Source organism: Gobius niger, assembly GCF_951799975.1.
Source record: "Gobius niger genome assembly, contig: SCAFFOLD_59, whole genome shotgun sequence".
Classification (NCBI taxonomy): domain Eukaryota; kingdom Metazoa; phylum Chordata; class Actinopteri; order Gobiiformes; family Gobiidae; genus Gobius; species Gobius niger.
Window position 1 is genome coordinate 132,501 of NW_027639207.1, and position 22,818 is coordinate 155,318.

Below are 22,818 nucleotides of genomic sequence, written 5' to 3' on the forward strand. Positions count from 1 at the left end.
GTGTGAGGTCGGCCATTTTGGATGAGAGTCCGAATCTCGTCCTCAGGCGTTTATCTGAACGAGCTAATCTGGGAGGAAAATAATCTTGAGAAGTGGAACTTAAATTGTCCAAATTATTTTTTAAATGTTTATGTTTTCAAACTGTACGAAGAATTTTGTGAGTTTTCAGAAACAAAAAATGTCTCCACACATATGAAGCCCCGTTAAGGTCATTTTAGTGCCAGTCCTAAACACTTTCATTTGGGAACATTTAAATTAGGCAAAACAGCGCCCCCATAGGACTTATCTGGAGAGTAAAAATGTTACTTTACAGAAAATCAAAATGACTGGTCTCAAAATTACATTTGGTCACGGTGTTGTCGTAGCGATGACCATAACGTCCCATTTTAATCTAATGGGGAAATGTTTAAAACACAGAATTCTGCACCTTTTTCTGGAAACTCCAAGGAAAACCCGGAGAAAAGATCTAGAAAAGTGTGGAAGAAAGAAGTTAAACACCTCAAAAACACCTCTTCACTTTGTCAGAGTTTTATTTTGTGTGAGAATAAAGTGTTTTGTTGTTTTGGGGCGGGGCTTCCTGAAGGCGGGACTCTGCTCGTGTCGCTGTCTGATGTCGTCACGGCTGCGACACGTGGGTTTGCAGTTAGCCGTTAGCTCCTGTTCGCATCAGCTCCGTCAGCGCCGCTGTATCCGCCTGAACACGCTCTCTCCCGGGGACAGTGAAGCCATGGCCGCCGCGGGGACCCAGAGGAAGCGCCTCCTGAAGGACGAGGACATGACCAAAGTGGAGTTCGAGACCAGCGAGGAGGTGGACGTCACGCCGACCTTCGACACCATGGGCCTGAGAGAGGACCTGCTGAGGGGCATCTACGCCTACGGTGAGTCCGAGGCTCTGCGGCCTAAAGCGGCGGGAGGCCCGGGCTAAAGCTAACGCTACACCGCGTCACTGCGCTTAAATCAGGGGCTTAAACCGGACCCGGGGCTAAACTAAAGTACCATAATGTAGAGTTATAAAGACGTGGCACAGAATAAAAGTCTCACCGGGAAAGGGTTGTAAATACACTTCCTGTGTTTAAAAGCAGCCGCGTTAGCATCAGGCTAAAGCTAACCCACAACAACCCGGCTTTTGTTTGGCTAAAGTTTAGTCCGGACTTGTTCCGGCTCTGGCTCCACGGCAGGAGAAAAAAACACGATATTTGAGGACTCTCTTTACCCCCATTTCCTCCGAGCACATTATCTCTGGAGTTTGGCTTTACCCAAATCTAAAAGCTTCTTGAGAAATGCGTCAATAACACGACAAACATGAGGATGGAAAAGAAACAGGACAGTAAAGTGATGAAAACAACACTAAAGAACTGACCTTAAACTAAACGTTATCACTATTAAGAGGCTAAAGTTTGTGTTGGCAAAGATGTGGAAAAGTCAGTGATTCTGAGATGAGTGGAGTTCGAGATGGGAAGTTATAAATTGGCTGTTACCATGGAGATCCGCCATGTTTGTGGGAGCTGACGGGTCCACGTTAGAAACAGGCTGATAAATCCACCAGACTCAGAGTCACGTGTGAACAGGACCGCTGTAACTTTATTTAGGAAATAAAATAAGTGTATTAGTGTTATTGTTCCCCAGACACTTAGTAAGTAATAAGTAATTACCTAAATATTATGTTTTAAAGTGTATGAAGACTTGTAAACAAAGTGCAGCTTCTTGTGTTAGGAATACTGCGTATCCAAGTATTGCAGTAACGATACTTTCTTGATACATGGTTCAGTCGTACAGACATGAGGACCAGCGATTCTACATGTTATCATTTTGTTTATGGGTTTTGTTACATTTTGATGAACTTCGCGTGTTTTCTTCTTAAAGGTCCAGTTTCTCAACTGAGATGAATAAAGTCCTATGACATATTCAGGCCTTTAGACGGTTCTCCTGTCGCTCTGACCTGAATGTCCTGGTTTAGTCCTGGTTTAGTCCTGTGTTAGTCCTGGTTTAGCCCTGTGTTAGTCCTGGTTTAGCCCTGTGTTAGTCCTGGTTTAGACCTGGTTTAGACCTGGTTTAGTCCTGGTTTAGTCCTGTGTTAGTCCTGGTTTAGTCCTGGTTTAGCCCTGTGTTAGTCCTGGTTTAGACCTGGTTTAGACCTGGTTTAGTCCTGGTTTAGTCCTGGTTTAGTCCTGTGTTAGTCCTGGTTTAGTCCTGGTTTAGCCCTGTGTTAGTCCTGGTTTAGCCCTGTGTTACTTGTCGCTCTGACCTGACTGTCCTGGTTTAGTCCTGGTTTAGCCCTGGTTTAGCCCTGTGTTAGCCCTGGTTTAGCCCTGTGTTAGTCCTGGTTTAGCCCAGGTTTAGTCCTGTGTTAGTCCTGGTTTAGTCCTGGGTTGTCGCTCTGACCTGACTGTCCTGCTTCTGTGTCTCTGTTTTCCAGGGTTTGAAAAACCGTCTGCGATTCAACAAAGAGCCATCAAGCAGATCATCAAAGGACGAGACGTCATCGCTCAGTAAGAACCTTTTCCTCTTTCTTCACTGACCCCGTGGCTCAGTAAGAACCTTTTCCTCTTTCTTCACTGACCCCGTGGCTCAGTAAGAACCTTTTCCTCTTTCTTCACTGACCCCGTGGCTCAGTAAGAATCTTTTCCTCTTTCTTCACTGACCCTGTGGCTCAGTAAGAACCTTTTCCTCTTTCTTCACTGACCCCGTGGCTCAGTAAGAACCTTTTCCTCTTTCTTCACTGACCCTGTGACTCAGTAAGAACCTTTTCCTCTTTCTTCACTGACCCTGTGGCTCAGTAAGAACCTTTTCCTCTTTCTTCACTGACCTTGTGACTCTGTAAGAACCTTTTCCTCTTTCTTCACTGACCCTGTGACTCAGTAAGAACCTTTTCCTCTTTCTTCACTGACCCTGTGACTCAGTAAGAACCTTTTCCTCTTTCTTCACTGACCCTGTGACTCAGTAAGAACCTTTTCCTCTTTCTTCACTGACCCCGTGACTCAGTAAGAACCTTTTCTTCTTTCTTCACTGACCCTGTGACTCAGTAAGAACCTTTTCCTCTTTCTTCACTGACCCTGTGACTCAGTAAGAACCTTTTCCTCTTTCTTCACTGACCCTGTGGCTCAGTAAGAACCTTTTCCTCTTTCTTCACTGACCTTGTGACTCTGTAGGAACCTTTTCCTCTTTCTTCACTGACCCTGTGACTCAGTAAGAACCTTTTCCTCTTTCTTCACTGACCCTGTGACTCAGTAAGAACCTTTTCCTCTTTCTTCACTGACCCTGTGGCTCAGTAAGAACCTTTTCCTCTTTCTTCACTGACCCTGTGACTCAGTAAGAACCTTTTCCTCTTTCTTCACTGACCCTGTGGCTCAGTAAGAACCTTTTCCTCTTTCTTCACTGACCCTGTGACTCAGTAAGAACCTTTTCCTCTTTCTTCACTGACCCTGTGACTCAGTAAGAACCTTTTCCTCTTTCTTCACTGACCCTGTGGCTCAGTAAGAACCTTTTCCTCTTTCTTCACTGACCCTGTGACTCAGTAAGAACCTTTTCCTCTTTCTTCACTGACCCTGTGGCTCAGTAAGAACCTTTTCCTCTTTCTTCACTGACCCCGTGGCTCAGTAAGAACCTTTTCCTCTTTCTTCACTGACCCTGTGGCTCAGTAAGAACCTTTTCCTCTTTCTTCACTGACCTCATGGCTCAGTAAGAACCTTTTCCTCTTTCTTCACTGACCCTGTGGCTCAGTAAGAACCTTTTCCTCTTTCTTCACTGACCCTGTGGCTCAGTAAGAACCTTTTCCTCTTTCTTCACTGACCCTGTGACTCAGTAAGAACCTTTTCCTCTTTCTTCACTGACCCTGTGACTCAGTAAGAACCTTTTCCTCTTTCTTCACTGACCCTGTGGCTCAGTAAGAACCTTTTCCTCTTTCTTCACTGACCCTGTGACTCAGTAAGAACCTTTTCCTCTTTCTTCACTGACCCTGTGGCTCAGTAAGAACCTTTTCCTCTTTCTTCACTGACCCTGTGACTCAGTAAGAACCTTTTCCTCTTTCTTCACTGACCCTGTGACTCAGTAAGAACCTTTTCCTCTTTCTTCACTGACCCTGTGACTCAGTAAGAACCTTTTCCTCTTTCTTCACTGACCTTGTGGCTCAGTAAGAACCTTTTCCTCTTTCTTCACTGACCCTGTGACTCAGTAAGAACCTTTTCCTCTTTCTTCACTGACCCCGTGACTCTGTAAGAACCTTTTCCTCTTTCTTCACTGACCCTGTGACTCAGTAAGAACCTTTTCCTCTTTCTTCACTGACCCTGTGGCTCAGTAAGAACCTTTTCCTCTTTCTTCACTGACCCTGTGACTCAGTAAGAACCTTTTCCTCTTTCTTCACTGACCCTGTGGCTCAGTAAGAACCTTTTCCTCTTTCTTCACTGACCTTGTGGCTCAGTAAGAACCTTTTCCTCTTTCTTCACTGACCCTGTGACTCAGTAAGAACCTTTTCCTCTTTCTTCACTGACCCTGTGACTCAGTAAGAACCTTTTCCTCTTTCTTCACTGACCCTGTGGCTCAGTAAGAACCTTTTCCTCTTTCTTCACTGACCCTGTGGCTCAGTAAGAACCTTTTCCTCTTTCTTCACTGACCTTGTGGCTCTGTAAGAACCTTTTCCTCTTTCTTCACTGACCCTGTGGCTCAGTAAGAACCTTTTCCTCTTTCTTCACTGACCCTGTGGCTCAGTAAGAACCTTTTACTCTTTCTTCACTGACCCTGTGGCTCAGTAAGAACCTTTTACTCTTTCTTTACTGACCCTGTGACTCAGTAAGAACCTTTTCCTCTTTCTTCACTGACCCTGTGGCTCAGTAAGAACCTTTTACTCTTTCTTTACTGACCCTGTGACTCAGTAAGAACCTTTTCCTCTTTCTTCACTGACCCTGTGACTCAGTAAGAACCTTTTCCTCTTTCTTCACTGACCTTGTGACTCTGTAAGAACCTTTTCCTCTTTCTTCACTGACCCTGTGACTCAGTAAGAACCTTTTCCTCTTTCTTCACTGACCCTGTGGCTCAGTAAGAACCTTTTACTCTTTCTTCACTGACCCTGTGACTCAGTAAGAACCTTTTCCTCTTTCTTCACTGACCCTGTGGCTCAGTAAGAACCTTTTCCTCTTTCTTCACTGACCCTGTGACTCAGTAAGAACCTTTTCCTCTTTCTTCACTGACCTTGTGGCTCAGTAAGAACCTTTTCCTCTTTCTTCACTGACCCTGTGACTCAGTAAGAACCTTTTCCTCTTTCTTCACTGACCCTGTGACTCAGTAAGAACCTTTTCCTCTTTCTTCACTGACCCTGTGACTCAGTAAGAACCTTTTCCTCTTTCTTCACTGACCTTGTGGCTCAGTAAGAACCTTTTCCTCTTTCTTCACTGACCCTGTGACTCTGTAAGAACCTTTTCCTCTTTCTTCACTGACCCTGTGACTCAGTAAGAACCTTTTCCTCTTTCTTCACTGACCCTGTGACTCAGTTAGAACCTTTTCCTCTTTCTTCACTGACCCCGTGACTCTGTAAGAACCTTTTCCTCTTTCTTCACTGACCCTGTGACTCAGTAAGAACCTTTTCCTCTTTCTTCACTGACCCTGTGGCTCAGTAAGAACCTTTTCCTCTTTCTTCACTGACCCTGTGACTCAGTAAGAACCTTTTCCTCTTTCTTCACTGACCTTGTGGCTCAGTAAGAACCTTTTCCTCTTTCTTCACTGACCCTGTGACTCAGTAAGAACCTTTTCCTCTTTCTTCACTGACCCTGTGACTCAGTAAGAACCTTTTCCTCTTTCTTCACTGACCTTGTGGCTCAGTAAGAACCTTTTCCTCTTTCTTCACTGACCCTGTGACTCAGTAAGAACCTTTTCCTCTTTCTTCACTGACCCCGTGGCTCAGTAAGAACCTTTTCCTCTTTCTTCACTGACCCTGTGGCTCAGTAAGAACCTTTTCCTCTTTCTTCACTGACCCTGTGACTCTGTAAGAACCTTTTCTTCTTTCTTCACTGACCCCGTGACTCAGTAAGAACCTTTTCCTCTTTCTTCACTGACCCCGTGACTCAGTAAGAACCTTTTCCTCTTTCTTCACTGACCCTGTGACTCAGTAAGAACCTTTTCCTCTTTCTTCACTGACCCTGTGACTCTGTAAGAACCTTTTCCTCTTTCTTCACTGACCCTGTGACTCAGTAAGAACCTTTTCCTCTTTCTTCACTGACCCTGTGACTCAGTAAGAACCTTTTCTTCTTTCTTCACTGACCCTGTGACTCAGTAAGAACCTTTTCTTCTTTCTTCACTGACCCCGTGACTCAGTAAGAACCTTTTCCTCTTTCTTCACTGACCCCGTGACTCAGTAAGAACCTTTTCTTCTTTCTTCACTGACCCTGTGACTCAGTAAGAACCTTTTCTTCTTTCTTCACTGACCCCGTGACTCAGTAAGAACCTTTTCCTCTTTCTTCACTGACCCCGTGACTCAGTAAGAACTAAGGCTGCAACGACGCGTCGACCACGTCGACGTAATCGATTACGTAAATACGTCGACGCCGTTTTTTGTGCGTCGACGCGCCGCGTGTTTACATTTCGCTTCCAGCGTGGCTGTGCGTGATCCAGACGCTGCGAGCGAGGGGAAAAAAGCACGGCAAAAGTCGTCAAAAGTGTGGGAGTATTTCCACAAACGGCCTAATGTTGTAGGCACACTGTGTCGAGCGGAAATGTCATATCACAGCAGCACAACTAACCTGGCTAACGCCAGACTGCTGTGTGCGCTCCAATCATTTCCAACTGCAATATCACTTGTGATTTTAGTCTGGCGTTAGCCAGGCTACAGCACAACGGCTATGAACGAACATGTGAAACGAAAACACCCGACAGCGTTCTTGCCATCGCCATCAACCAGTCCATCGGCCGCAGAGCTGGTATTTCTTATACGCTGATTAATCAACGCGTTGTTACGGGGACAGGCTCTGACAGCCTCACTCACTCTCCACCTACTTTGCCGCATATAAAACCAAAACGGAGCAGTCTGCTGAAGTGAAAGAGCAGGAGAGACGGACCGCCTTCCCCGTCTCTCCCAACACGCGAGTAGGCTACTTCTCCGCTCGTGTCCCACACTCGGCTGTCTGTCTCCCGGTCCTCGCTTCGCCTCATGCTTCGCCTCACGCTGCCCTCATGTGTGGCTCCTCCGCGGCTGCATCCCGTCCCCGTGTCCCGGGCGCTGTTCTCATGTTTTCTCTGCGCGGACTCGGGGCATCGGCTACACACTCATTTAAACTCTCTACTTGTTGTGTCTAGTGGAGAATCAGGACAGTAGTTTGATGGACAGACGAGAGTAAAGTCGTGTCCGTGGCCTTTTTGTCTCAAAGAGGAGTTGAATCCACATGGTTCTCACGAGCACAGTAACTTACAGTAACTCTGGTTCTCTGAATGTGCACAGTCTATAACGAGTCGGGCGACTCACAGGCTAATTCTCAGTGGTCAGACTGAAATAACCGTCAGGTGCAGGTTTCAGTTAGTTTTAAATCAGCGGTTCCCAAACTGTGGGTCAGGGCCAGAAGTGAGAGAATGGGCCCATTTGCCATTTACTATTTTAAAAAGTGGGGAAAAGAGATTAGTAGTAAATAAATAAATAAATAAAAGCCATGCCATTTGGACACATCAATGTTTTTTTCTTCATTTTAAATGAAAAAATAATGGGCAAAATGAAAAATAATCGTTAGCTGCAGCCTTAGTAAGAACCTTTTCCTCTTTCTTCACTGACCCCGTGGCTCAGTAAGAACCTTTACAGATCAAGATTCTAGGGTCGTAAGAAAAGAGAGGTTCTCTGGCTAAATGGGAAATTCAAACAGTTTCTGAAATAGTTTGTCAGGTACGTCTGAAATCCCCCATTGACCCAGAGTGACCCCAGAGTGACCCATCGTCCAGGATATTGAGCATTTGTGTCGCCAAAGCAAAACGAGCTCCGCCCGACAGCCGCCGGCCGCGTCCCATCAGGAAACACGATTTGAGGCAGGACCTTTTGGTTCGGGTTTGGTCCAAAGCTTTGGGTGAAAGGCCAGGATACATTTATAAACAAAGCGTGATGTGGCGGCTGCTGATGAAACACCTCCTCTGTTTCCTACTAAAGTTCTTACAGCGCTGAGCCGAGGGAATGTGTGACCCTCAAACACGGTTCAGGCGTCTGAAGATGAACCTGGAATATAGAAACAAACCTTGTCCAAGCCCTCAGGATGTTTATGTTCTGTCTTCTGCAGATAAATGATGAAACGTGTGGTGTGTTTCAGGTCTCAGTCCGGAACTGGAAAAACCGCCACCTTCTGTATCTCAGTGCTGCAGTGTCTGGACATCCAGGTGAGTCTGAGCCGGACCTGACTGTGTGTGTGTGTGTGTGTGTGTGTGTCCAGGTGAGTGTGTGTGTGTCCAGGTAAGTGTGTGTGTGTCCAGGTGAGTCTGAGGTGAGTCTGAGGCGGACCTGGCTGTGCTTCTGCAGGTCATGGATCTACACGTATGAATGAATGACCGTGTGGTTGGTGTGTCCAGGTGAGTGAGTGTGTGTCCAGGTGAGTCTGAGCCGGACGTGTGTGTGTGTGTATGTGTGTCCAGGTGAGTCTGAGGTGGACCTGACTGTGGCTCTGCAGGATCTACATGTATGTTTGTGTGTCCAGGTGAGTGTGTGTCCAGGTGAGTGTGTGTCCAGGTGAGGCGGACCTGACTGTGCTTCTGCAGGTCATGGATCTACATTTATGAATGAATGACCGTGTGTGTGTGTGTGTGTGTTCAGGTGAGTCTGAGCTGGACCTGACTGTGCTTCTGTCATGGATCTACACGTATGATGAATGAATGACCGTGTGGTTGGTGTGTCCAGGTGAGGGAGACCCAGGCGCTGATCCTGGCCCCCACTCGGGAGCTGGCGGGGCAGATCCAGAAGGTCCTCCTGGCTCTGGGCGACTACATGAACGTCCAGTGTCACTCCTGCATCGGGGGCACCAACGTGGGCGAGGACATCCGCAAACTGGACTACGGGCAGCACGTGGTGGCCGGGACGCCCGGCCGAGTGTTCGGTACGACCCACACACCACAGATATGTTTCAGCTCGGTGAAGGCTCTGAGGTTAGAACAGGAACATGGTGTCCAGAACATCCACTCTAAGATCATAATGGAACGACTAGAAGATCTGACCGTCTGGAGTTTATCTACTGGGTCAGATGTTCATGTTCTCTGTGAGCAACAAATCCATGTAAATGCACAAACACTGACATGAACCTCTTACAACCAAGCACATGTTCTCCAGTTCAGCTTTACCCAAATCATTTGAAAGCTAAGACCTAATGTTTGACCCCAGCCTGAGCTCTTTCCTGCTTCTGCATCTGCTCAGACATGATCCGGCGCCGCAGCCTCAGGACCAGAGCCATCAAGATGCTGGTTCTGGATGAAGCCGACGAGATGCTGAACAAAGGTATTGCTCTCTGTCATGAACGGTCCTTACAGCGCCCCCTGCTGGTCTCACTGTGTCTGTGTGTCAGGCTTTAAGGAGCAGATCTACGACGTTTACCGGTACCTCCCTCCGGCCACTCAGGTGTGTCTGATCAGCGCCACGCTGCCCCACGAGATCCTGGAGATGACCAACAAGTTCATGACCGACCCCATCCGCATCCTGGTCAAACGGTGACTAAAACACGCTAAAAACACGCTAAAAACACACTTAAAACACTCTTTAAAACACGCTATAACCTCGCACACCCGACCCCATCCGCATCCTGGTCAAACGGTGACGACCACACGCCTTACAACACGCTTACAACACGCTTAAAACACGCTTTAAAACACGCTATAACCTCACACACTGACCCCATCTGCATCCTGGTCAAACGGTAGCTCCCACACGCTTAAAACACGCTTACAACACGCTATAACCTCACACACCCGACCCCATCCGCATCCTGGTCAAACGGTGACGACCACACGCCTTACAACACGCTTACAACACGCTTAAAACACGCTTTAAAACACGCTATAACCTCACACACTGACCCCATCTGCATCCTGGTCAAACGGTGACTAAAACACGCTTAAAACACGCTTAAAACACGCTTAAAACACGCCTTACAACACGCTTAAAACACGCTATAGCCTCACACACCTGACCCCATCTGCATCCTGGTCAAACGGTGACTAAAACACGCTTAAAACACGCTTAAAACACGCTGTAACCTCACACACCTGACCTGACTCTGGAGTGAACAGTTCTGTGACTCTGGAGTGAACAGTTCAGTGACTCTGGAGTGAACAGTTCTGTGACTCTGGAGTGAACAGTTCAGTGACTCAGGAGTGAACAGTTCAGTGACTCAGGAGTGAACAGTTCAGTGACTCAGGAGTGAACAGTTCTGTGACTCTGGAGTGAACAGTTCAGTGACTCTGGAGTGAACAGTTCTGTGACTCTGGAGTGAACAGTTCTGTGACTCTGGAGTGAACAGTTCTGTGACTCTGGAGTGAACAGTTCAGTGACTCAGGAGTGAACAGTTCAGTGACTCAGGAGTGAACAGTTCAGTGACTCTGGAGTGAACAGTTCTGTCTCAGTGACTCTGGTGTGAACAGTTCTGCCTGTGTTTCAGTGATGAGCTGACTCTTGAGGGGATAAAGCAGTTCTTCGTGGCCGTGGAGAGGGAGGAGTGGAAGTTCGACACGCTCTGTGACCTTTACGACACGCTAACCATCACCCAGGCCGTGATCTTCTGCAACACCAAGAGAAAGGTACGACACGCTAACCACACGCTAAAGACACGCTAACCATCACCCAGGCCGTGATCTTCTGCAACACCAAGAGAAAGGTACCACACAGACCTTTAAAGAGGGGGTGTTCTGCTTTAAAGAGGGGGTGTTCTGCTTTAAAGAGGGGGTGTTCTGCTTTAAAGAGGGCGTGTTCTGCTTTAAAGAGGGGGTGTTCTGCTTTAAAGAGGGGGTGTTCTGCTTTAAAGAGGGCGTGTTCTGCTTTAAAGAGGGGGTGTTCTGCTTTAAAGAGGGCGTGTTCTGCTTTAAAGAGGGGGTGTTCTGCTTTAAAGAGGGGGTGTTCTGCTTTAAAGAGGGGGTGTTCTGCTTTAAAGAGGGGTGTTCTGCTTTAAAGAGGGGGTGTTCTGCTTTAAAGAGGGCGTGTTCTGCTTTAAAGAGGGCGTGTTCTGCTTTAAAGAGGGCGTGTTCTGCTTTAAAGAGGGGGTGTTCTGCTTTAAAGAGGGCGTGTTCTGCTTTAAAGAGGGGGTGTTCTGCTTTAAAGAGGGGGTGTTCTGCTTTAAAGAGGGGGTGTTCTGCTTTAAAGAGGGGGTGTTCTGCTTTAAAGAGGGCGTGTTCTGCTTTAAAGAGGGGGTGTTCTGCTTTAAAGAGGGGGTGTTCTGCTTTAAAGAGGGGGTGTTCTGCTTTAAAGAGGGGGTGTTCTGCTTTTGTCAGTCCCATAGCACCAGTCTATATCTCACTACAATGATGACAAACCTTCTGCTGGTCTGTAAATGCAGTAAATTAGAATAACTGCCTTGTATAAAATGTCTCTCTCAAAATGGCTGTAGTGAATGTCTTGAAATCGGCCTCTGTCTCTTTAACCCCTTAACTCCCGCCTGAACCGAGGATCTTTTTCCGCACGTCAGATTTTTTTTTCATAATTTTTTTGCTGTGTGTTCAACTCATTTTTGTCATTTTTTGTCACATTTTTGTCTTTTTTTTTATCACATTTTTGTCTTTTTTTTGTCACATTTTTGTCATTTTTTTGTCACATTTTTGTCATTTTTTTGTCACATTTTTGTCTTTTTTGTCACATTTTTGTCTTTTTTGTCACATTTTTGTCTTTTTTTTGGTCACATTTTTGTCATTTTTTTGTCACATTTTTGTCTTTTTTTTGTCACATTTTTGTCATTTTTTTGTCACATTTTTGTCTTTTTTTTGTCACATTTTTGTCATTTTTTTGTCACATTTTTGTCATTTTTTTGTCACATTTTTGTCTTTTTTTTTGTCACATTTTTGTCTTTTTTTTATCACATTTTTGTCTTTTTTTTGTCACATTTTTGTCTTTTTTTATCACATTTTTGTCTTTTTTTTGTCACATTTTTTGTCAATTTCTTGTGACATTTTTGCCACTTTTTCATCAATTTTTCGTCACTTTTTGGTCAATGTTTTCTCACATTTTTGTCACATTTCCATCATTGTTTTCGTCTCCGTTCTGTCGCTATTTTCACACCTTTTGTCCTGAAGCTTTCGGATTGGGGTAAAGCCAAACAGGAGAACCTCTGAGCCTTTAGACACGCCCCCTCCACACGCTGTCTGTGGCATCAGTGGGGAGGGGGTTCTGCTGAGGAGCAGTGGTTGGTTACTCGGCTGGTGACCAAAGCTCGGAGGCGTCTCCAGGAGGTGGGGGCGTTCCTAGGAGGACTCAGGCAAACCTATCCCTAAAATGGCCGCCATCAGAGTTTTTACAGATTACTCAGAAATACGTGAATGTGCCAAGGCAACACTTCAGCATGTTTTTAATGAGGGAGTGACAGAATAACAGGATGGAAAAAGTCCATTTTTAAGGTGTACTTGTGTTTATTTAAGGTGGACTGGTGTGTTAAGGTGGACTGGTGTGTTACGGTGTAATTGTGTGTGTTTAAGGTGGACTGGCTGACGGAGAAGATGCGTGAGGCGAACTTCACGGTGTCGTCGATGCACGGAGACATGCCTCAGAAAGAGCGAGAGTCCATCATGAAGGAGTTCAGATCCGGAGCCAGGTACAAGGGTTTAAACCGGGACAGTAGGGTCTAATGAAGGGTTTAATGAAGGGTTTAACAGCACTGAAGGGTTTGAAGGAGCCTGGTGTGTTTCTGACCGGTCCTTGTGTTCCAGTCGGGTCCTGATCTCCACTGACGTTTGGGCTCGAGGTCTGGACGTTCCTCAGGTCTCACTGATCATCAACTACGACCTCCCCAACAACAGAGAGCTCTACATCCACAGGTACTACTGTTCATGCTAATGCTGCTAATGCTAATGCTAATGTTTATACTACTGCTAATACTACTGTTAATGTTAATACTAATACTGCTAATACTACTGTCAATACTACTGTTAATGCTAATGCTAATGCTGTTAATACTACTGCTAATACTACTGTTTATACTACTGCTAATACTACTGTTTATACTACTGTTAATGCTAGTGCTAATGCTAATACTACTGCTAATACTACTGTCAATACTACTGCTAATACTACTGTTAATGTTAATACTAATACTGCTAATACTACTGTCAATACTACTGTTAATGCTAATGCTAATGCTGTTAATACTACTGCTAATACTACTGTTTATACTACTGCTAATACTACTGTTTATACTACTGTTAATGCTAGTGCTAATGCTAATACTACTGCTAATACTACTGTCAATACTACTGCTAATACTACTGTTAATGTTAATACTAATACTGCTAATACTACTGTCAATACTACTGTTAATGCTAATGCTGTTAATGCTAATGCTAATACTACTGTTTATACTACTGCTAATACTACTGTTTATGCTACTGTTAATGCTAGTGCTAATGCTAATACTACTGTCAATGCTACTGTTTATACTACTGTTTATACTGTTAATACTGCTACAAAAGTTTATTTTAGCATCCGCCCCTCTCTCTGTGCTCCCTCAGGATTGGTTAAAGCCTGTCACTAACCCCGCCCCTCTCTCTGTGCTCCCTGGGGATTGGTTAAAGCCTGTCACTAACCCCGCCCCTCTCTCTGTGCTCCCTGGGGATTGGTTAAAACCTGTCACTAACCCCGCCCCTCTCTCTGTGCTCCCTCAGGATTGGTTAAAGCCTGTCACTAACCCCGCCCCTCTCTCTGTGCTCCCTCAGGATTGGTTAAAGCCTGTCACTAACCCCGCCCCTCTCTCTGTGCTCCCTCGGGATTGGTTAAAGCCTGTCACTAACCCCGCCCCTCTCTCTGTGCTCCCTCGGGATTGGTTAAAGCCTGTCACTAACCCCGCCCCTCTCTCTGTGCTCCCTGGGGATTGGTTAAAGTCTGTCACTAACCCCGCCCCTCTCTCTGTGCTCCCTGGGGATTGGTTAAAGTCTGTCACTAACCCCGCCCCTCTCTCTGTGCTCCCTCAGGATTGGTTAAAGCCTGTCACTAACCCCGCCCCTCTCTCTGTGCTCCCTGGAGATTGGTTAAAGCCTGTCACTAACCCCGCCCCTCTCTCTGTGCTCCCTCGGGATTGGTTAAAGCCTGTCACTAACCCCGCCCCTCTCTCTGTGCTCCCTGGGGATTGGTTAAAGTCTGTCACTAACCCCGCCCCTCTCTCTGTGCTCCCTGGGGATTGGTTAAAGCCTGTCACTAACCCCGCCCCTCTCTCTGTGCTCCCTGGGGATTGGTTAAAGTCTGTCACTAACCCCGCCCCTCTCTCTGCGCTCCCTGGGGATTGGTTAAAGCCTGTCACTAACCCCGCCCCTCTCTCTGTGCTCCCTGGGGATTGGTTAAAGCCTGTCACTAACCCCGCCCCTCTCTCTGTGCTCCCTGGGGATTGGTTAAAGCCTGTCACTAACCCCGCCCCTCTCTCTGTGCTCCCTGGGGATTGGTTAAAGCCTGTCACTAACCCCGCCCCTCTCTCTGTGCTCCCTCAGGATTGGTTAAAGCCTGTCACTAACCCCGCCCCTCTCTCTGTGCTCCATGGGGATTGGTTAAAGCCTGTCACTAACCCCGCCCCTCTCTCTGTGCTCCTGGGGATTGGTTAAAGCCTGTCACTAACCCCGCCCCTCTCTCTGTGCTCCCTGGTGATTGGTTAAAGCCTGTCACTAACCCCGCCCCTCTCTCTGTGCTCCCTGGGGATTGGTTAAAGCCTGTCACTAACCCCGCCCCTCTCTCTGTGCTCCCTGGGGATTGGTTAAAGCCTGTCACTAACCCCGCCCCTCTCTCTGTGCTCCCTGGGGATTGGTTAAAGCCTGTCACTAACCCCTCCCCTCTCTCTGTGCTCCCTGGGGATTGGTTAAAGCCTGTCACTAACCCCGCCCCTCTCTCTGTGCTCCCTCAGGATTGGTTAAAGCCTGTCACTAACCCCGCCCCTCTCTCTGTGCTCCCTCAGGATTGGTTAAAGCCTGTCACTAACCCCGCCCCTCTCTCTGTGCTCCCTCAGGATTGGTTAAAGCCTGTCACTAACCCCGCCCCTCTCTCTGTGCTCCCTCGGGATTGGTTAAAGCCTGTCACTAACCCCGCCCCTCTCTCTGTGCTCCCTCAGGATTGGTTAAAGCCTGTCACTAACCCCGCCCCTCTCTCTGTGCTCCCTGGGGATTGGTTAAAGTCTGTCACTAACCCCGCCCCTCTCTCTGTGCTCCCTGGGGATTGGTTAAAGTCTGTCACTAACCCCGCCCCTCTCTCTGTGCTCCCTCAGGATTGGTTAAAGCCTGTCACTAACCCCGCCCCTCTCTCTGTGCTCCCTGGAGATTGGTTAAAGCCTGTCACTAACCCCGCCCCTCTCTCTGTGCTCCCTGGGGATTGGTTAAAGCCTGTCACTAACCCCGCCCCTCTCTCTGTGCTCCCTGGGGATTGGTTAAAGTCTGTCACTAACCCCGCCCCTCTCTCTGTGCTCCCTGGGGATTGGTTAAAGTCTGTCACTAACCCCGCCCCTCTCTCTGTGCTCCCTCGGGATTGGTTAAAGCCTGTCACTAACCCCGCCCCTCTCTCTGTGCTCCCTCAGGATTGGTTAAAGCCTGTCACTAACCCCGCCCCTCTCTCTGTGCTCCCTCGGGATTGGTTAAAGCCTGTCACTAACCCCGCCCCTCTCTCTGTGCTCCCTGGGGATTGGTTAAAGCCTGTCACTAACCCCGCCCCTCTCTCTGTGCTCCCTGGGGATTGGTTAAAGCCTGTCACTAACCCCGCCCCTCTCTCTGTGCTCCCTGGGGATTGGTTAAAGTCTGTCACTAACCCTGCCCCTCTCTCTGTGCTCCCTGGGGATTGGTTAAAGTCTGTCACTAACCCCGCCCCTCTCTCTGTGCTCCCTGGGGATTGGTTAAAGTCTGTCACTAACCCCGCCCCTCTCTCTGTGCTCCCTGGGGATTGGTTAAAGTCTGTCACTAACCCCGCCCCTCTCTCTGCGCTCCCTGGGGATTGGTTAAAGCCTGTCACTAACCCCGCCCCTCTCTCTGTGCTCCCTGGGGATTGGTTAAAGCCTGTCACTAACCCCGCCCCTCTCTCTGTGCTCCCTCAGGATTGGTTAAAGCCTGTCACTAACCCCGCCCCTCTCTCTGTGCTCCCTGGTGATTGGTTAAAGCCTGTCACTAACCCCGCCCCTCTCTCTGTGCTCCTGGGGATTGGTTAAAGCCTGTCACTAACCCCGCCCCTCTCTCTGTGCTCCCTGGTGATTGGTTAAAGCCTGTCACTAACCCCGCCCCTCTCTCTGTGCTCCCTGGGGATTGGTTAAAGCCTGTCACTAACCCCGCCCCTCTCTCTGTGCTCCCTGGGGATTGGTTAAAGCCTGTCACTAACCCCGCCCCTCTCTCTGTGCTCCCTCAGGATTGGTTAAAGTCTGTCACTAACCCCGCCCCTCTCTCTGTGCTCCCTCAGGATTGGTTAAAGTCTGTCACTAACCCCGCCCCTCTCTCTGTGCTCCCTGGGGATTGGTTAAAGTCTGTCACTAACCCCGCCTCTCTCTCTGTGCTCCCTGGGGATTGGTTAAAGTCTGTCACTAACCCCGCCCCTCTCTCTGTGCTCCCTGGGGATTGGTTAAAGCCTGTCACTAACCCCGCCCCTCTCTCTGTGCTCCCTCAGGATTGATTAAAGCCTGTCACTAACCCCGCCCCTCTCTCTGTGCTCCCTCAGGATTGGTCGATCTGGGCGATACGGCAGAAAGGGTGTGGCCATAAACTTCGTAAAGAACGACGACATCAGGATCCTGAGAGACATCGAGCAGTACTACAGTACTCAGATCGACGAGATGCCCATGAACGGTCAGTACTATTACTATTACTGCAGTACTACAGTACTCAGATTGACGAGATGCCCATGAACGGTCAGTACTATTACTATTACTGCAGTACTACAGTACTCAGATCGACGAGATGCCCATGAACGGTCAGTACTATTACTGCAGTACTACAGTACTCAGATCGACGAGATGCCCATGAACGGTCAGTACTATTACTATTACTGCAGTACTACAGTACTCAGATCGACGAGATGCCCATGAACGGTCAGTACTATTACTATTACTGCAGTACTACAGTACTCAGATCGACGAGATGCCCATGAACGGTCAGTACTATTACTATTACTGCAGTACTACAGTACTCAGATCGACGAGATGCCCATGAACGGTCAGTACTATTACTATTACTGCAGTACTACAGTACTCAGATCGACGAGATGCCCATGAACGGTCAGTACTATTACTATTACTGCAGTACTACAGTACTCAGATCGACGAGATGCCCATGAACGGTCAGTACTATAACTATTACTGCAGTACTACAGTACTCAGATCGACGAGATGCCCATGAACGGTCAGTACTATTACTATTACTGCAGTACTACAGTACTCAGATCGACGAGATGCCCATGAACGGTCAGTACTATTACTATTACTGCAGTACTACAGTACTCAGATCGACGAGATGCCCATGAACGGTCAGTACTATTACTGCAGTACTACAGTACTCAGATCGACGAGATGCCCATGAACGGTCAGTACTATTACTATTACTGCAGTACTACAGTACTCCAGGAGCCAGTGCTGTTTCAGTGGGACGTCCCTCAGGGCTGTGGTTTCGGGCTCCTGCTGTTTCAGTCCTTCTGAAGCTGTGGTGGATGCAGATGACGTCACTGTGACTCATGAAAACAAACGAAGGCGACTGAACGACTGTTGGAGGCGTGGCCTCAGTTTGGGGGCGTGTCCTTTAGAGGTGTGGCCTCAGTTTGGGGGCGTGTCCTGCTGTTCTCCAGTGATTCTCAAACACAGGTCCATCGTCCTCTGGAATATTCCGACCTGACCTTGTCCTCTCTCCACAGTGGCCGACCTGATCTGAGGCGAGGGACGCCGCGGGGGAGGAGCCAGGGCTGAGGGGGAGGAGCCAGGGCTGAGGGGGAGGAGTCAGATGTGACCTTTTTTATTTCTGTTTTAATTTTTATTTGACACAAATGTAAAACAGTGAAATGTGTTTTTTGTAAATAAAGCTTTGGTTTGAACCACAGTGTGACTGACTTTTTTTTTACAAAAAACTCTCGGGAGATAAAAATGCAGAACATATAGAATTAAAACAAAACAACATTTCTATAAGAAAGTAGAAAACAAAATGTGGTGATAATTGTTACATTATACATTCTAAACAGTTCCTTGGGCAGGTCGTCATTCCCCAAAAACAATTTGTTCTAACTTTAATCGTGTAATTTTCTTCATTTTTGTTTTCAGCCAATTCATGACGTGGAACTTTTTATCCCTGGACAAGAGAAAAACAAATGTTCAACAGTTTTATCTTCCTGGGAACAGAACACACGGCTCCGCCTCAAAACCAAACCAAACTTCCATTTATCATTTTGAATGGCTTTGGTTTGGTTTTAGGAGGAATTGGCCATTTCATAAATTTGATGTATTTATTTGTTATTTTGTCGTCATAGTGCCTTATTTTTGCATTCTGGTCAAAATCATGAAATAGTTTGTTTTATTTTATTTTTTTGCCACAATATTTTGATTGAAGTTTTAATATTTTCACAAACAGAACCAACAACAACTGGCAGTGCATGTCTCACATCTGTGCCACCTGCTCTCTACAGTCAGGGCTTATTAATGTTGATTAGTACAGAAATATACATGTCTGGAAACAGCATTTAACACTTTTCACTTGTACTACTGTCCTCCAGTAATGTGAGACCCTTGGCATATATAATGAAAGGATTCCAAATATTTTCAAATATATCCTGTTTGCCCTTAAGAATATATGTCATGTGTTCTAATGGAAAGGTGGAGAGCATCTGTCGTAACCAGTGATTAATAGTTCTTTTCCAAAACAATGATGTGCATTTTTTAGCAATAAGTAGGCATAAGTCTATAAATAACTGTTCATTTTTTTTAATATTTATGTTTTCCTGGATATATGCCAAACCGAAACATCTTTGGGTTTAATATTACTGGTTTAGGAATATTTTTTTCAATCACGTCTCTTATCTCACTCCAAAACAACACAGTTTTTCTCATTTGAATAGTTTACTAATATCATTATTGTTACACTTTTTACTATTTAAAGGAGTCTGGTTTATTTGACTTTTAGAATAATGTGAATAGTTTTGTATCATATTTAAAAGGCTCTTGGTGTTGCTTTACACATTATTATTCTCTCTTACTGAACTTTGTAGATTGAATTTTGTTTTAAAATCCTTAAATCTAAAAAAAATGACCTTGTTCATCTAATATCTGTGATAAACATTCCTTTTTCAAACCAACTTCTGAAAAAAAAAGCGTTTTTCTGCTGATTGTCATGACTCTGTTGTTCCACCAGGGGGAGCCATGTGCTGTAAAGTAAATACCATCTTCACTAATGCAGAACCTGCTGATGATATTCAGACAGTTTCACCGGCAGTTTGGAAACCTGGAAATCACACAAACCTCCCACTTTAGCAGAAACACTTTCAGGAAAATGGAACCATAAAGAATCAGGTTTATCTAAAAGGCTTTGATCCAGTTTCCTCTAAAAACTCGACCACAGATCCTTTGTTATGATCCTTTACCAGCTGTGATTGTTTAATACGTGTTATTACGCCGTATGAACTGGTACATTATAGTCTTTGCTTTTCTTATGTTTTGTGGATTAATATAAAGAGAGAAACTTGGAGAAATCAAATTTTGACAAGAGGTCACGTCCTAAAATAGTTCAGTCTCTGGTCGACCAATGATTTATGTTTCTTTATTTCTTCAAATCAGTGTCTGACTCTGACTTTAGGACCGGGAACTGCAGTACTGATACTTTTACTGATACTATTACTATTACTGATACTTTTACTGATAATATTACTATTACTGATACTATTACTGATACTATTACTGATACTATTACTGATACTATTACAATTACTGATACTATTACTGATACTATTACTGATACTATTACTATTACTGATACTATTACTGATACTATTACTGATACTATTACAATTACTGATACTATTACTGATACTATTACTGATACTATTACTATTACTGATACTATTACTGATACTATTACTGATACTATTACTATTACTGATACTATTACTGATACTATTACTGATACTTTTACTGATACTATTACTGATACTATTACTATTACTGATAATATTACTATTACTGATAATATTACTATTACTGATACTATTACTGATACTATTACTGATACTATTACTATTACTGATAATATTACTATTACTGATAATATTAATATTACTGATACTATTACTGATACTATTACTGATACTATTACTGATACTATTACTATTACTGATAATATTACTATTACTGATAATATTACTATTACTGATACTATTACTGATACTATTACTGATACTATTACTGATACTATTACTGATACAATTACTGATACTATTACTGATACTATTACTGATACTATTACTGATACAATTACTGATACTATTACTGATACTATTACTGATACTATTACTGATACTATTACTGATACTATTACTGATACTATTACTGATACTATTACTGATACTATTACTGATAATATTACTGATAATATTACTATTACTGATAATATTACTATTACTGATACTATTACTGATACTATTACTGATACTATTACTGATACTATTACTGATACTATTACTATTACTGATAATATTACTATTACTGATAATATTACTATTACTGATACTATTACTGATACTATTACTGATACTATTACTATTACTGATACTATTACTGATACTATTACTGATACTATTACTGATACTATTACTATTACTGATACTATTACTGATACTATTACTGATACTATTACTGATACTATTACTATTACTGATACTATTACTGATACTATTACTGATACTATTACTATTACTGATACTATTACTGATACTATTACTGATACTATTACTATTACTGATACTATTACTGATACTATTACTATTACTGATACTATTACTGATACTATTACTGATACTATTACTATTACTGATACTATTACTGATACTATTACTATTACTGATACTATTACTGATACTATTACTGATACTATTACTATTACTGATACTATTACTGATACTATTACTATTACTGATACTATTACTATTACTGATACTATTACTGATACTATTACTATTACTGATACTATTACTGATACTATTACTGATACTATTACTGATACTATTACTATTACTGATACTATTACTGATACTATTACTGATACTATTACTATTACTGATACTATTACTGATACTATTACTGATACTATTACTGATACTATTACTATTACTGATACTATTACTATTACTGATACTATTACTGATACTATTACTGATACTATTACTATTACTGATACTATTACTGATACTATTACTGATACTATTACTGATACTATTACTATTACTGATACTATTACTATTACTGATACTATTACTGATACTATTACTATTACTGATACTATTACTATTACTGATACTATTACTGATACTATTACTGATACTATTACTGATACTATTACTGATACTATTACTGATACTATTACTATTACTGATACTATTACTATTACTGATACTATTACTATTACTGATACTATTACTGATACTATTACTATTACTGATACTATTACTGATACTATTACTGATACTATTACTATTACTGATACTATTACTGATACTATTACTGATACTATTACTGATACTATTACTGATACTATTACTATTACTGATACTATTACTATTACTGATACTTTTACTGATACTATTACTGATACTATTACTATTACTGATACTTTTACTATTACTGATACTTTTACTGATACTATTACTGATACTATTACTGATACTATTACTGATACTATTACTATTACTGATACTATTACTGATAATATTACTGATAATATTACTGATAATATTACTATTACTGATACTATTACTGATACTATTACTGATACTATTACTGATAATATTACTGATAATATTACTATTACTGATACTATTACTGATACTATTACTGATACTATTACTGATACTATTACTATTACTGATACTATTACTGATACTATTACTATTACTGATACTATTACTGATACTATTACTGATAATATTACTGATAATATTACTATTACTGATACTATTACTGATACTATTACTATTACTGATACTATTACTGATAATATTACTGATAATATTACTATTACTGATACTATTACTGATACTTTTACTGATACTATTACTGATACTATTACTGATACTATTACTATTACTGATACTATTACTGATACTATTACTGATAATATTACTGATAATATTACTATTACTGATACTATTACTGATACTTTTACTGATACTATTACTGATACTATTACTGATACTATTACTATTACTGATACTATTACTGATACTATTACTGATACTATTACTGATAATATTACTGATAATATTACTATTACTGATACTATTACTGATACTTTTACTGATACTATTACTGATACTATTACTGATACTATTACTATTACTGATACTATTACTGATACTATTACTGATACTATTACTGATACTATTACTGATAATATTACTGATAATATTACTATTACTGATACTATTACTGATACTATTACTGATACTATTACTGATACTATTACTGATAATATTACTGATAATAT

At 43.5% G+C, this 22,818-nt stretch overlaps 1 protein-coding gene across 1 annotated transcript; it reads left to right on the forward strand.

Moving 5' to 3' along the window:
* Window positions 1-610: 610 nt before the first annotated feature.
* Window positions 611-18,149, forward strand: eif4a3 (eukaryotic translation initiation factor 4A3; the record flags this gene model as incomplete). The annotated part of the gene is made up of 11 exons (XM_079583217.1): window positions 611-878; window positions 2,417-2,489; window positions 8,271-8,337; window positions 8,852-9,047; window positions 9,362-9,442; window positions 9,510-9,651; window positions 10,599-10,737; window positions 12,619-12,734; window positions 12,850-12,957; window positions 16,808-16,935; window positions 17,993-18,149. 11 exons carry the CDS (start codon window positions 611-613, stop codon window positions 18,007-18,009), a joined length of 1,335 nt encoding a protein of 444 aa, XP_079439343.1. The 3' UTR covers window positions 18,010-18,149.
* Window positions 18,150-22,818: the final 4,669 nt, after the last annotated feature.